We start from the raw sequence: 15171 nt of genomic DNA, 5'->3' as shown, positions 1-15171 counted from the left end.
CTACCCTCTTAACACCTGCTAGAATAGCAGCTGAACTCTGACAGGAGGATTCCAGTCCTAGGATCTGATTGGTGGAACCCTGAGGGTCCTGATTGGTCCCCAGCCTCTATTTAACCCAAGCACAGGAACAGGAAGTTGTCCATGTAACTGGGTTCTCCCTGCTCAAGATTGCTTTTACTACTGATCTCCTAATAACCTGACCCTACCTCCCCTCCTGACACCTGACTTTTGGTTTGCCCTCTGGGCTGGCTCGGATTCTGACATCCTGGTATCTGACCAGCCTGACTCCTGCTCCGGCCACTAGGTCAGACTGCCCATGTCTCAGTTGTGACACACCCTTACTTTAAGGGTAACTGGTTATTCTGGAAATAGCTCCTTGTCTGGTCCACCATGCCTTCTACATCTCTTCCTTCAAGTTCCTGTCCAAAACCAACTTCTTTCAAAAGCCTGTTATAAAAGCTAGTCTTTCCTTCAAGAAGTAATTACAAGAAATATAGGCATACAACACCCCCCCCCCACACACACACACACAAAATATCTCCAAACCACTGTTGCCCAGCTTTTCATGTCAAGAGCCACCGTTAGGAGGGGAGGGGCAGTTTAAAGTTGCCATTTTCCCCATCCTGTCCTCTCGTCAGTTCCATGTTGTAAAGAAACCTGAATTGGGTGTCTAAAACTGGCTCCCAAATCAGCTCTCACACTAAACACTGACAACATAGCTGCTCTGCTGTATTTTCAGAGAATCAGCTGGGCCTAGAGAAGGTGAGTGGAGACTTCCTTTTTTGAGTCCTGCCTTTAGTGTCCCCATCCCTCAGAAACGCACCCATCAAACTTCCCCAGCTGATCCCCTAAGAGACTCCCTTCCTCAGCCCCATTGCCTGAAGGAAACACCTGTTCTCTTCCTCCTGAGAGCCCCCAGCCAGGTCTCCCTCCCTCCCCCATGTACTCAGCCCATCTCTCCCTCCACAAATCTCCAGTGTTCCTAGGCACATCCACCAAATATTTCCCTCCTTTCCCTCTGACTCCTTAATGGCACTACTTCCCCTCAAAAATTCCTTCCTTTCTGACCTACTCTTCCTAACTTGCCCACTGCCCCAAGTCAAATATTGAGGCTCCATGGCCTCTTCAAATCAGCTCCCTGCTCCCCCTACTTCTTTCTGTGGGACTTGAGCTGCCGCTGTCCCTTTTCCTAGTGCTCTGTGCCATGGAAGACCCAGCTCCTCCTGCAGGAATTGCTGGGGTGCTTGTTTGATTCCCCTCCCCCTCTTGTGAAGACTGTGGCTCCAGCCCTCACTACTAGGGTTACCATATTTCAGCAAGCAAAAATGAGGACGGGAGGAGCCCCGCCCTAGCCCCGCCCCTGCCCTGCCCTAGCCCCGCCCCTGCCCCTCCCACTTCCCGCCCCCCTCAGAACCCCAACCCTCCCCCGTTCCTTGTCCCCTGACTGCCCCCTCCTGGGACAACTGCCCCCCAGGACTCCACCCCCTACCTAAGCCTCCCTGCCTCTTGTCCCCTGACTGCCCCCTCCTGAGACCCTCCCCCCATCCTAACTGGCCCCCTAGGACCCTACCCCCTACCTGTACCCTGATTGCCCCAACCCTTATCCACATCCCCACCCCCAGACAGACCCCTGGGACTCCCACGCCCCATCCAACCACTCCCCACCCCCTGACAGCCCCCCCCAGAACTCCCGACCCATCTAAACCCCTCTGCTCCCTGTCCCCTGACTGCTCCGATCCCTCTCCCCACTCCTGCCCCCTGACAGCCCCACCCCCAGAACTCCCAAACACCCCCCCCCCCGCTCCTTGTCCCCTGACTACCCCTCCTGGGACCCCTGCTCCTAACTGCCCTCCAGAACCCCACCCCCTACCTAAGCCTCCCTGTTCCTTGTCCCCTAACTGCCCCCTCCTAAGACCCCCCACCCTAACTGCCCCCCAGGAGCCTACTCCCTACCTGTACCCTGACTGCCCAAAACCTTCTCCACTCCCCCCAAAAGCCCCCCCCCCGAACTCCCGACCCCGTCTCTTGACTGCCCCCTCCAAAATCTCCCTGCCCCTTCTCCGACCCCCTGGCCCCCTTGTTGTTGGCCTTCGCCTAACGTCTCTGTGAACTTGCTCAGGAACGACCTGAGCCTTTCGTCCCGGCACGCTGGGCAGCAGCGGGGGAGGAGCTCCAGACTGCTGGAGGCAATCTGCGAATGCAGGGAGGGAGGGAGGGAGTCATCTCTGCTGCAGGGGGGAGGAGGGGCTCTCTCTGACTGTCGGAGCCCCATGTAAGTGGCATCATCCGGCCGGCTGCCCTGTTAGCGCGCTCTGCATGGGGGGGGGGGGGGGAGAAAGTCCGGACATTTACAAATTCCCCCCGGGCGCTATTTTTAGCTCAAAAAGCCAGACATGTCCGGGGGAATCCGGACGAATGGTAACCCTACTAACTACCCACTCCATTTGTCTATGTCTTCACTCCTCCCCTTCTAAAGAAAACTGTCAGTGAACAAACATTTCAATCAGCAATCACATGCACATTTTCCTCTTAAAATGGTCCCTCTCCAGGGCCTAAGTTAAGGGACCCCTGAGGGCCACAAATGGACCCTGGGCTATAGGTTGGGCTCCAAATAAATGTTGTGGAACTAACAAGGCATGCTTCTCAGTCACTCTGCTTTTTGTTGCATTTCTGATGACAGATTTCATTGGTGCACTGTCTGTTTCAAACCCAATCTTGCAACCAGATTCTCAGTGTTGCCAGCTCTCATCAGTCATGATATATAGTGTTTTTCTTACAGCCTCAGCTGCTAGATTTAGTAGACTGCATGAGAATCTCAGCTTTCATTTAAAATAAAGTCAGTTTCTAACCCTCATGGTTCCTGATAAAAGTATGAAAATGTGAAGCAAGTGCACCCTAACAGCTCAGAAACCAGAAGACAAACCACAAGAATCCTATTTAAAAAAACAAACAAACAAACAAAAAACATGATTTTTAAGCCAATCTTATGAGGGACTTTTGGGCCTTAATGCATGATTTTTGAACATTTGTGGTTAACAATACTGGATCCTCATGGATGATTCTTATGCCTACATGGAAATCTATTGACTTCAAGAGCTTATGCAGATTGCAGGCTTGAGGCCTTAGATTGTAAATTGTGGCTGGAATTTTGGTCAATTTACTTGCCTTTAAAAAGCCATATTATGTAAATATTATCTATAAGTACAGGATAAGTCTGAATTCAAGCAGTTTGAAGTTTGGCTACATTATGATATTGCATTACATAAGCAGCATTTAAAAAGCGATATTCAAGATTTTCCAAATGAAAACTATTGTAATAACCTTCTTTGTGTGGGCTTTCTGCAAATATATTTTTAGACCTCTCAGCATAGGCAATATTTTAAAGATAGGCTTTTACACTTAATGACTACATATTATATGTCAATTACCTGTCACTTGATACTCTTCATAGCTCCTGTTTCTGTTTTCGTAAAGTACGATATTTATGCCATAAAATGGGCATTCCAATTTCCCTAACTTCCCCTTTGTTCATGTAAGGACAAACATTGTGACTGAGAAAAGCTCTTTTGAAACATCAAACATTTAATTAACACCAGTACAATGAAGTCACTAAATCCTTTGACATCACTGTCTGCTCTCACAAGAGTGATTACAGTGTCACAGACTCAGGCTTCTTCTTCACTGGAAATGACATGAGCAGGATATAGGTCTTATTTTTACATCAGTATTCTAATTAGTTGAATAGTTTGGAAGAGAACTAGGAAAATGACATGACAAATGAATGGACAGTTATTACAGCTTCATGTTATCCTTCATTTCCAGGCTTTTATAATTTCCCCCCCAAAAAATATGTAACATTTTTCATGTTTGTACTCAGCCGAAATATTTATTTATATTTAGAACATTAGAAAACAATCCATTCCACTGTTAGTTTACCAGCATAAAATTATTTTTGGCAATTTTAATACATTTAGAACATTGTATATTTGCAAGCTTATTATGTAGAGACCTGGAATCTTAAAACTTTACCTGCCCTGTGTGAGATAGCTTTGCTCTGTGGGAAGAATTCCTTTGAATAACATTGATTTCCTATATTCTCTTCCTGCCAGGGAAGTTGGAATTTTAAGGCTCTAGGACTTTAGCCCTCAAAGAACAGCATGTGCTTTCTAAAGTTCAAAAATGTTGGTTCAGAAATAAACTATAAGCAAGTGAAAATAATATTTGCTGTGCATAAGGGTTCAATCCTGCAAGACGCCAAGTGCTCTTGGACTATTCATCTGCTTAAAGTTAAGTGTATGTTTCAATTATGTGCTCTGCATTAATGTGGTGCTTTGCTATTAATATTTTAAATAATATTTACATTTATGGATACTCATTTAAAAACTAATTTAAGTTATATTTTTGCCAGTTTATGTAATATCTATGTTAAAAAAGTTGATTTGAATTTTCCACTGCTGTTTACAAGGGGGTTATATGAAGCAATAATTTTAAATAAGAATAAAAAACAGAGGCTAATTCTGTCAACCTGTCAGAGAAAAGGTAAAGATTTGGGCAATTAAATTGGTAATAGTTGGAATCATGGTTTAATAGCAAATGCAACTGAAACTGTGTATTGTTCGCAGCAGTGCAAATCAGAGGATTCATGATGCTTGTCATTTAAATTGGATTTTTTTTATTTTGCTTGTTTGGTCTTCTCTTGGAGATATCTCCTCTTATGTGATCTAATTGAAAGTATTTTTATAATGTGAATGCCACAATGAAGTGAGATGGCAGTTCTGACAGTGTAAATTCCTGTATCTTAAAATGTACCTTTCACTCACAAGTGCAATTACCCACATATTAGTTTGAATGAAATAATGACATGAAGCAGGAATGAAATAACATGGGAAATTACTGAAACAAATAAATTGGGATGTGATGGAACATTGCAATAGAAACAAATAATTATTTTTAGTCAATTTTTAAAGCATTTTTTTAAAAGATGCATTGAGGTCATCTGTTCAGATGCTGGCTTTCTGCTCACTCAGATGTTGGTCCTAATTCTTCATGCTATCACACTAGGTTTATGACAGTGTAACTCCTTTGAAGTCAACAGAGTCACCACAGAGTAAAAATGGCATAACAGAGTAGAGAATTAGGCCAACTGTGTACTCATTGGATCCTATTCTGCCTCAGAAGTAGGCAAAAACCTGCACGGTCACGGCAGCAAACCAAAGTATATGAAGACCTCCATCATATAGACCTGAATTTAGTTGGAAGAAGGAACTAGTAAACATTTTCAGTGTTGTTTTACCAGCCTGCAGATGAACTCACCCCAGTGTTTTGGCATCTGATGAAAGGCATTTGTTCAGTGCTTTTGCCTTATTTCCTTTGATTACACTAGGTTTTTATATTTTTTGTGTATGTGTGTGGTCATTTCATCTATGTCTGTGGTTCGTTTTTCAAGTCATAGTTAAGTGAGAAGGAAGAGGGGGAGAATAAAAAGTTACTGTAATTGATGAGGCTACTGTGCATTAGGGATTCTGTACTACAGAGAGCAGAAAAAATAATCCTCAAAGCATTCCACACAAAATAGTAGAAATCTGCAAAGTGCAGATTATTTATGTCATGTACTACTGCCAGGAGCACATCAGAGAGATAGAAATAATATTGATTTCCCCCCTAAGCTTTGGTATTCCCAGTTTGCCAGTGAACCCCATGGATACCACACTTGCCCTGTGATAAATGATGAGAAATTAAAAGGAAAATGTTTGAAGACTTTTGTGGTTTTAATGCTCTTCAGTAGAATATATTTTTCAAAAACCCTTTCATTTTGGTTTACAGTCTGGTTACAGTCTTCTTTACAAGTTATAGTGCAAAAACTAATCATCCCCCGAAAGTTTCTTCAGAACTATTGGACATTATACAGAAAGGGGCCACAGTACTGGAGCATGTTTTACTAATGCCCACTTAAAGAAAAAAGGCAATTGAAGTGGACATTTGAAATAAAATAAAATAAAGACACCCAGAAACATCCAAAGAGAACAAAATAGCTGTTTTTGAACTTGTTCTTTTTATTGTGTGCCATGTTACTTCCTTATTTCCATTTTTCTAAAATAAAACTTCATTTGATTTGTTCACTCAAGCAACATGAAGTTCTGATACATTGAAAGGACTTTTCATCAAGAAGTAGCTGTATTTGAGTACAAAGATTTTCAATACAGTTATCATTTCTGAGCTGCTAGCCACCATCTTGCTAACCAGTGACATCTTCCTTTTGGTCTTACTGATGCTGAGATCCATTTGACTGTAGAATCACAGTCTAATGAAAGCCTAGTCCCTGGAGACATGTGGAAATTGGACTGGCGAAAGCACTAGAAAATATAGAGTATGGAAAAGTTCTTCTCTGCTAGATGGATGCACTTGATGAATATTAATATTGATAAAAATAACTGTGTAGCATCATACCTGGCTCTTGACAAACGCAGACTAAGAAATTCTCCCTGACCCTCATGTGCTTACAATCTCACAGAGACAAGACAAAGATGAGACAAAGAAACAGAACTCATATAAGGGAGAGAGTGGAAATTACAGATGAGGAGAGCAAAGTAGGGTGGAGTTCTGGAAGAAGTGGGTTTTAGGAAGGGATGATTGAAGGATAAGAGAGAGAGGGTGTATGGAGGACAGGAAGAGGGAAACATTAAGTATGGAGCTGAGGGAGGATTGGGAGGAACACAGAGTGCAAATGGGAGGTGGGAAATATTTTAGTTACTATTAAAAAGATAACATTTGCTAAGAGTTACCTCACAATAGTATCCTACTTTGACTTTCAAACAGCACTGTGTGCTAAATGCAGACTTTTTTTCAGTGGGGATCACTATAGGAAAAAATAAGAACAGAGTTTTAAATTTGGGAAAGATTATGTGAAGCCTTGAAGGTGAGGAAAAGGAGCTTTACTTTTATGCAGTAAGATTTTATTCAAAGCCAGTGAAGTCAATGTGAGTCTCCATTGAATTTTATGGGCTATGAATCAGGTCCTGATTCAAGAAGGTGGTGTTGTGGTTGGAGTAACCGATGTGTTAGCATTTTGAATAAATTGGAGGGTGCAGAGTTAAAAAACAGTGAGACTGGAGAGAAGAAAGTCATGATCATCAAGGTGAGAGATGAACAAGGCAAGGACATGTGTTTCTGCATTGGCAATAGTAAGGAAGGGCTGGCTAATTAGTATATTAAGGAGTAAGAAGCTAAACGAAGTAGATAGAGACAGAGTCTGGAGAAAATAGAGAGAGAGATGTCAAAGATGATGCTGGGGTTGCAAGCCCAGCAAATGGGATGGATAAAATGAATATGAAAGGGTTATAAACACAGTTGAATTAATATTCCCTTTTAAATTCAGTCAAGGTTATTTGTAGTGCTGTGGGAATAACTGATTTTTCAGTTTGCTGGCTGTTTTGAAAAATGGGCAAAAGAATAGTTTTGGGTCAACCCCAAGTGATTTTTTTTTTTTAATTTTGGAGACTCTAAAAGTTGGGTAGAAAAATTCATTTTGGATTGAATGAAACATTTTGTTCAACCTGAAACATTTTGTATTGATTTCAAAATTTTGTTTTCAAAACATAACATTTAAACATTTTGTTCAGAAAATGACAAAATAAATCGTTATGACTTTTTAAAAAATGCCTTTTTTAAACTGAAACAATTTGGTAAAATTGACATGAATTAATGAAATGTTTTGGACAGCCCAAATCTTCATTTTTTGCTGAAAAATGTTTTGGCGGATAATTTTTGCCCAGCTCTAGTTGTATGTGCACAAACCTATATGTGTGTGGGGAGAAGGAGGTTGACAAGAAAGAGGGTTTAAGGTATGAATTATTTTTAATAAAGGGGAAGAAACAATAGGACTTAACAAGAAATTCGATACTAGTGAAGAATTATGATTGTTGCTATACGTTATGAGTGCTGCTGAATATTTGTTGCTATGAAGCTCCAGTACAGACAGAGATCCTGAAAACCATCTTCAGAGTTATCTGTACCCCACTAATGCTAGTCCATGAGGATGAGATTGTAACTTTTGGTAGCTGCACTGGCACTGGGGCAGGCACAAAGAATTGTAATTCCTCCCTTGCCATGTGGGAGGAGTAAATTTCTTAACCCCTTTCTGTGGAGCAGATTCCCACCCTTTCCCCCTCCCCTCAGGAATCAAGGCCTACAGTAAACTAGTCTCCAGGCAACCTAATAAGCACAGCTGGCCTGCAGCAGGCTGCCTGATTAGCCATTCCACAGTAGCTTGCTTGCTGTTCAACACTCATATCAGCCACTGTTATTAGTCCAGCGTTGCCTTGTTCCTGCTTCTTCTGCCTTGCCTGAGCCCTATCCCTGCCTGAGCCCCCATTTTGCCTGTTACTCTGCTTGCTCCAGGTGATTCTGGCTCTGACCCTTGGCTCTGCACTCTGGTTCCTGCCTCCGGCTTTGGCTCTTGGACCCAGTTCCTGACCTCCAGCTTGACTCTTACCTCTGGCTTCCGACTGTTCCCTCTGGCTCTTACCCTAACCCCTGGTTTTTGATACCCGCTCCACCCACTAGGCCTGACTATCCACATCCCAGTCACCTGACACCCCTCACTTATGTGCCCAGTCAGATACCCTGATCATGAGAGGGGCAGCATTGCTGCTCTCTGATCCTTCTTGTCTAGATTCTGGGCTTCAGAACCTTACAACAAGGGGTATCAGGGGAGTGACCTCTGTTCTCCCCACTGTGGATGGAATCACAGTCTGAGCAGGGGAGTGGGGGTGGAGAGCTTATTCCTTTTTCCCTGTGCTAATATGTAAGGGCTGTGACAATCTAGCTCTAATCCAGTATCAAAAGCCTGGTAAACCTCTCTTCCTCCAATGTATTTGGTTTGTGTTTTACACCAAGGAGTGACAGTTACATGTGCTAAGTGGATTATACTGGAAACAGCCAAAAAGTATAGTGGTATGTGGGGCCTGCAGAATCTGTGAAATCCTGCAGGGACTCGAGGAAAGCTTGTGTTATGCTTAGAAATGGGCCCAAGCCATTATTTGGATCTGAACTGAGCTTTATTCAGTTCTAGGCTTTTGATGTGAATCCCTCTAATTACAATATGTTGACTCCTACACTTAGGGGCTGGCATTATCTGGCAGAAGTTACTGCCCTTTTCATCTCTCTCCCTCTTTCCTGTTTGTAGCCCTTTAGAAAAAGGGCTAAGATATACAGAACATAACCTTTCAAAGCATTCCTGTGTGTTCTGAAATGTGGTAGGATTTGTTTTGATAGATGGTTTTCAGTGCTCAGATGCCCGTAGAACGGTAGCTTATCTTTCTAATCTGTTTCATGTAATCTTTTTTTGTCTAATGTCATCTGTGTATCCAGTCCTCGCTGCATCTATGCATGGTATGCTGTGGCCCAAAAAACACGAACAGTGAATTCTAAAATGCATTTCTTTGTTTCTTTCCAACAGCTGGCTGTCCAGACTCCTTGATTAAAGAGCTTCATCACTTCAGAGTTCTGGGAGAAGAACAGGTGAGTTAACATCTCAAAGGCTGCGTCATAGTGTCATGAAAGATAGACGCTAATGAGACAGTTTCTTTTCTCTCCAGGGAAGCAGAGTATGTCTCATGACCCCCAGTGCCTTGAAATGGGGAAGAAAAACACACAGGAGATGTGTGTGAGAATATTTTTTTTATTCTATCCATCAGCCTTGACAGGTTATTAATTGGTACATCTGCTATCTGCCACAGCTTTTCAACTCAGGACTCCAGGAGTAAACAGGCTCGGTAAAGTGGCAGATAGGCAAACAAGAAAATACAAGGATGAAGTCTGCCTAAGGGATTGATATTTAAAGCTATCTTTGATATTATCTATATCTTTTTGTGATCCAGAACTTTTCTGTATTTTTAAAAGTCTATTATTCAAAACTATAACAACATTTTATATATATATATATAGCATTTTCTATATGAGAACCTCAAAGCACCTCATAAATATTAAACAAACTAAGAAGCCTCACAACGCCCAGGGGGCTGTCGTTCACGGCGGGGGAGTTGATCACCTTATGAGTTCCCCCAGTGCGAAGCACAGCCTCTGCTGACACCGCTCCGCGCATGCCTGAGGATTCCAGTTTGGGGGGCAATGTGGCCCCCTACCCCCAAACTACATCAATTTTTAAAAGTGGCCCCCCAACCTCCCCATTTCCAACACCCCTGGCTGGACCCCAGTCAGACCTGCTTGGGAAGCCACAGTGAAGTGCAGAGGGACTGTAAGCCTACCCTCTCGGTCTGGATGGTGAGAGACATGGGTCTGCACCTGAGAGAGGTGACGGCTGGGAGCTGGAAACCTTAAGATGGTGCCCTACAGGAAGAGGTGTGTGTGTGTGTGTGTGTGTGTGTGTGTGTGTGTGTGTGTGTGTGTGTGTGTGTGTGTGTGTGAAGGGTGCAGTTAACCCTGAAACTGCGACACACCTAAGTACAGAGATTACTGTCGTTATGTTATCTACTTACAAAAGCACAATTGTAACAAGTCTAATGATGACTTTTGTAACACGGCCTGGAACTAGTGTGCACACTTAAAATTAACAGTTGGGAAACAACTAATGAGAGAAAGTCTTTGGTCTGAAAAAAAAAAAAAGAAGAAAATGAAAATACATCTAAATTAGGAAAACAGGTTGTACAAAAGCCAAGGGGAAGAGAGGAAAGACTCAGGGAATTTTCTTACCTACATGACTATACAGCACATATTTTACTTTTTTCAGTCTTTAAAAATGTGTCTGTCATATGCTCTATTCATGTGTACAATAGAAAACCATACTGCTTCCAACTTGCCCATCGGGACTAACAGTTTCTACCCATCTTAACCCCTTACACCCTGTTCAACCCATCCCCCTCTCAAAAGCCTAAGGAGAATAGATGCACCTTACAATATGATTAGTCTAGTTCAGTTTTTAATGTCTCCGTCACTGTGGTATCAGAGCTCACAGAAATTCAAATAAAGCAAATGTGAAATTTTCTCTCTCTCTAAGACCATACTATCCTCTCCGCCGTCTGGGGCTTAATCCTGCAAGGTGCTGAACACACTGACCTCCTATTGAAGCCAATAGGAGATGAGGATGCTTGGCACCTGGAAGGACAAACTGTTGGAGAACATACTGAATGTGTGTGCCTGGTTTCTTTATCTAAACATGAACAGTGAGGTAAAACTAGTGCAAAGAGATGGTTTTTACATTTAATTTGGGAGGTGGTAAGTTCCATGGTCATGCTGGTATCTGATGATAAGGAGTTCCATAGCAATGGACCACCCACCAGAATACTTAGTGTGGCTGTACAGAGGAGTATAACCTCAATTACGTGAACTCCAGAGTTCCTGATAAGTGTAGCTATCATGATAGGCATTGGGTGAAAAGCCTATATCCTTAATTACCTCAACCAGGCAAAAGGTAGCAAGTTTAGCTTGACTTGTATAAAACTTTATAAAATTAAGCAAAAGTAAGAGACAGAAACTCATACAACCTGGATTTGTTTAAACTGAAAGAACTGATTAGCAGTCTTCAAGTCTCCTCATAAGGTTACAAAATTGCTCTAACAACAGACCAGGACACTGAAAGAAGTGGCCATAATTTGGATCACTGCATAAGTGTTTTGACTGGACAGTTTTAATGGATGAGGTGTCAGCTAGCGCTGGTCAGAACATGCTTTTTGTTTTTGTTTTCACTCCACCTTCCCCACATGCAGAAAATTGTGAGTTTTCAACAAATAAAGTGACATTTTTGCAAAAAAAACCAAACAACTTTACCCAGAAAATCAAAATATTTCTGTTTTGAAATATTGAAATTTTCCATGGAGAGCAGACACTTTTAATGACAAATTTAGTTTGGTCCAAAACCCAGGTTCCTGTTAGAAAGAAAGAAAGAAAGAAAATCCCAGTTTCAACAGAATTTTTTTGAACAATATCATCCATTTTTTGCACATTGTTTTCCTTGGTAACTTGCTCAGGACTGTGGGCTGAACAGTTTAAAGAAGCTAACTTGCAGAAGAGGGATTGATTTTCACTGTCATAGCTATAATTGCTTGCTCGAAAGAAGTGTTGTGTCACCACACCAGAGCTAGTCTGTGTACATCCACCCTGTGCTATAAGTCATAGTAGACTGTCATACTTCCCAGCTGTGGTGCAGGCACACCCTTAGACTGTAAGCCCTTTGGAGCAGGGATGCTCTTTTTATTCTGTGTTTGTACAGTGCTGAGCACAATGAGATCCTCACCCATAATCTGGGCTCCTAGGTGCCACTGCAACACAAATAATAAATCTTAACAAGATAAGTTTCTTATCTAGTGCAGGCAGCCGATTTTCCTTCTTCCTGAAGTGCAGCCATCCAGACGCTCTCCTACTTCTCCTGTCTCCATGTAGGACTCTCAGGGTATGTCTACACTACGAGAGTAGTTTGATTTTACTTAAATCGAATTTGTGGAACCGATATTACAAAGTCGAACGTGTGTATCCACACTAAGGACAGTAATTCGACTTTGTGAGTCCACACTAATGGGGCAAGCGTCGACATTGGAAGCGGTGCACTGTGGGCAGCTATCCCACAGTTCCCGCAGTCCCCGCTGCCCATTGGAATTCTGGGTCGAGCCCCCAATGCCTGCTGGGGCAAAAAATGTGTCGAGGGTGGTTTTGGCTAACTGTCGTCATTCAACCGTCACTCCCACCCTCCCTCCCTGAAAGCGCCGGTGGACAATCACTTCGCGCACTTTTCCGGTGAGTGACAGTGCGGACGCCACAGCACTGCGAGCATGGAGCCCACTGCGACCATCACTGCAGTTATGGCCGTTGTCAACACCTCGCACCTTATCATCCACCTTTTTCAGAGGCAGATGCTGAGAAATCGGGCGAGGAGGCTACGGCAGCGCGGTGAGGACATTAAGTCTGAGAGGGGCACAGACCTCTCACAAAGCACGGGACCCCATGCCGTGAACATCATGGGGCAATGGGTCATGTTGATGCTGTGGAACGGCGATTCTGGGCCCGGGAAACAAGCACGGACTGGTGGGACCGCATAGTGCTGCAGGTCTGGGATGAATCACAGTGGCTGCGAAACTTAAGGATGCGTAAGGGAACTTTCCTGAAACTTTGTGAGTTGCTGTCCCCTGCCCTGAAGCGCAAGGACACCCGGATGCGAGCAGCCCTGACTGTCCAGAAGCGAGTGGCCATAGCCCTCTGGAAGCTTGCAACGCCAGACAGCTACCGGTCAGTCGCGAACCACTTTGGCGTGGGCAAATCTACCGTGGGGGTTGCTGTGATGCAAGTAGCCAACGCAATCGTTGAGCTACTGCTGTCAAAGGTAGTGACCCTGGGAAACGTGCAGGTCATCATAGATGGCTTCGCCGCGATGGGATTCCCAAACTGCGGTGGGGCTATAGATGGAACTCACATCCCTATCCTGGGACCGGACCACCAGGCCAGCCAGTACATTAACAGAAAGGGCTACTTTTCAATGGTGCTGCAAGCACTGGTGGACCATAGGGGACGTTTTACAAACATCAACGTCGGATGGCCGGGCAAGGTTCATGACGCTCGTGTTTTCAGGAACTCTGGTCTGTTTAGACGGCTGCAGGAAGGTATTTACTTCCCGGACCACAAAATAACTCTTGGGGATGTGGAGATGCCTATAGTGATCCTCGGGGACCCTGCCTACCCGCTAATGCCCTGGCTCATGAAGCCCTATACAGGCGCCCTGGACACTGAAAAAGAACTCTTCAACTACCGGCTATGCAAGTGCAGAATGGTGGTGGAGTGTGCTTTTGGACGTCTCAAGGGGAGATGGAGAAGCTTACTGACTCGCTCTGATCTCAGCGAAACCAGTATCCCCACTGTTATTGCAGCTTGCTGTGTGCTCCACAATCTCTGTGAGAGCAAGGGGGAGACCTTTATGGCGGAGTGGGAGGTTGAGGCAAATAGCCTGGCTGCTGATTACGCCCAGCCAGACAGCCGGGCGATTAGAAGAGCCCAGCGGGACGCGCTGTGCATCCGGGAGGCTTTGAAAGCTAGGTTCCTCAGTGAGCAGGGTAAAGAGAAGCTGAACCTGCCCCCGTTTCTTTACCCACTTAATGTTGACTACCCTCTGCAGTTACATACCCCGTTCACCCCGTTCACCCCCTTCCAACACACGTTTAAAAATAAAATAAATGGAACTTTGTTAATTAACACCGTTTTCTTTATTACGGATTTTGCGGTAAAGTGTTGAAACTGGGACGCTGACTGTGGTGGGGAGCGGGCGTAGTGATGGAAAGAACGCTTCTAAACTGGAGGAATGACTGGCTCCTGCTCCTAGAGCGGTCCGCAGTGGTGAACTGGTTGTTTCAACGGAGCCTGCCACCCCTCCTTTTCGGGACTCTGTCTGTGGGGGCTATGTGACTTTGTGGCGGGGGAGGACGGTTACAGATCCCCTGCTGCGTGGCTCTGTGATCCAGGCTAAGGACCGCTGCATAAGATCTCTAACCGCCCTCCCCCGCCACAAACTCACATAGCCCCCCCCCACACAGAACATGAAAACCACTTCCCAGACTGACCAGGGTGCCTAGTGACTGCAATGTGTGTTTGACCTTCTGCTGAACCTGCCCCCGTGTCTGTACCCAGGTAAAGGTGACTGTCCTCTCCAATTACCAACCCCCTTCCCCCCCTTCAAACACTCTCCTCTAAAAGAACATGACGGAAACAGTAATTAACAGAAACGTATTTTTTATTAGCAACTACACAGTTAGGGGATGAAACTGGGACAGGGGCTTGGGTGAGGTGGGAAGGAAAGGACTTATCAAATTTTTGGGAATGAGAGCCTTCTGGTACTTGAGCAGTCTGCAGGGGTGGAGTGACAGTTTTCACGGCCCCTGCCGCCCCTCCTTCTTGGGACTTTGGGTGAGGGGGGTATGGGACTTTGTGGCGGGGGAGGGCGGTTAGAGATAGACTGCAGCGGGGCTCTGTCCTCCTGCCTCCGGTCCTGCAGAACATCCACAAGGCGCCGGAGCGTGTCCGTTTGCTCCCTCATTAGTGCAAGCAGCGTTTGAGTCGCCTGCTGGTCTTCCTGCCGCCACCTCTCCTCCCGTTCGCTATGTGATCGCTGGTATTGCGACATGTTCTCCCTCCACTGGGTCTGCTGGGCCGCCTCAGCTCGGGAGCAGCCCATAA

At 44.6% G+C, this 15171-nt stretch overlaps 1 protein-coding gene across 1 annotated transcript in view; it reads left to right on the top strand.

Annotated features, from left to right (window-relative positions):
• The window catches only part of PRKN (parkin RBR E3 ubiquitin protein ligase), a 1248251-nt gene that overhangs the window by 1019328 nt on the left and 213752 nt on the right, over positions 1 to 15171 (top strand). The window contains exon 8 of the mRNA XM_065400948.1: positions 9458 to 9519. Coding sequence (XP_065257020.1) covers positions 9458 to 9519 — 62 coding nt within the window. The remainder of the gene's footprint in view (positions 1 to 9457; positions 9520 to 15171) is intronic.

The sequence above is a fragment of the Emys orbicularis genome, chromosome 3 (assembly GCF_028017835.1).
Source record: "Emys orbicularis isolate rEmyOrb1 chromosome 3, rEmyOrb1.hap1, whole genome shotgun sequence".
NCBI classification, from domain to species: domain Eukaryota; kingdom Metazoa; phylum Chordata; order Testudines; family Emydidae; genus Emys; species Emys orbicularis.
Note: the sequence above shows the minus strand (reverse complement) of the source record. Positions and strands in the feature narration are given on the sequence as shown.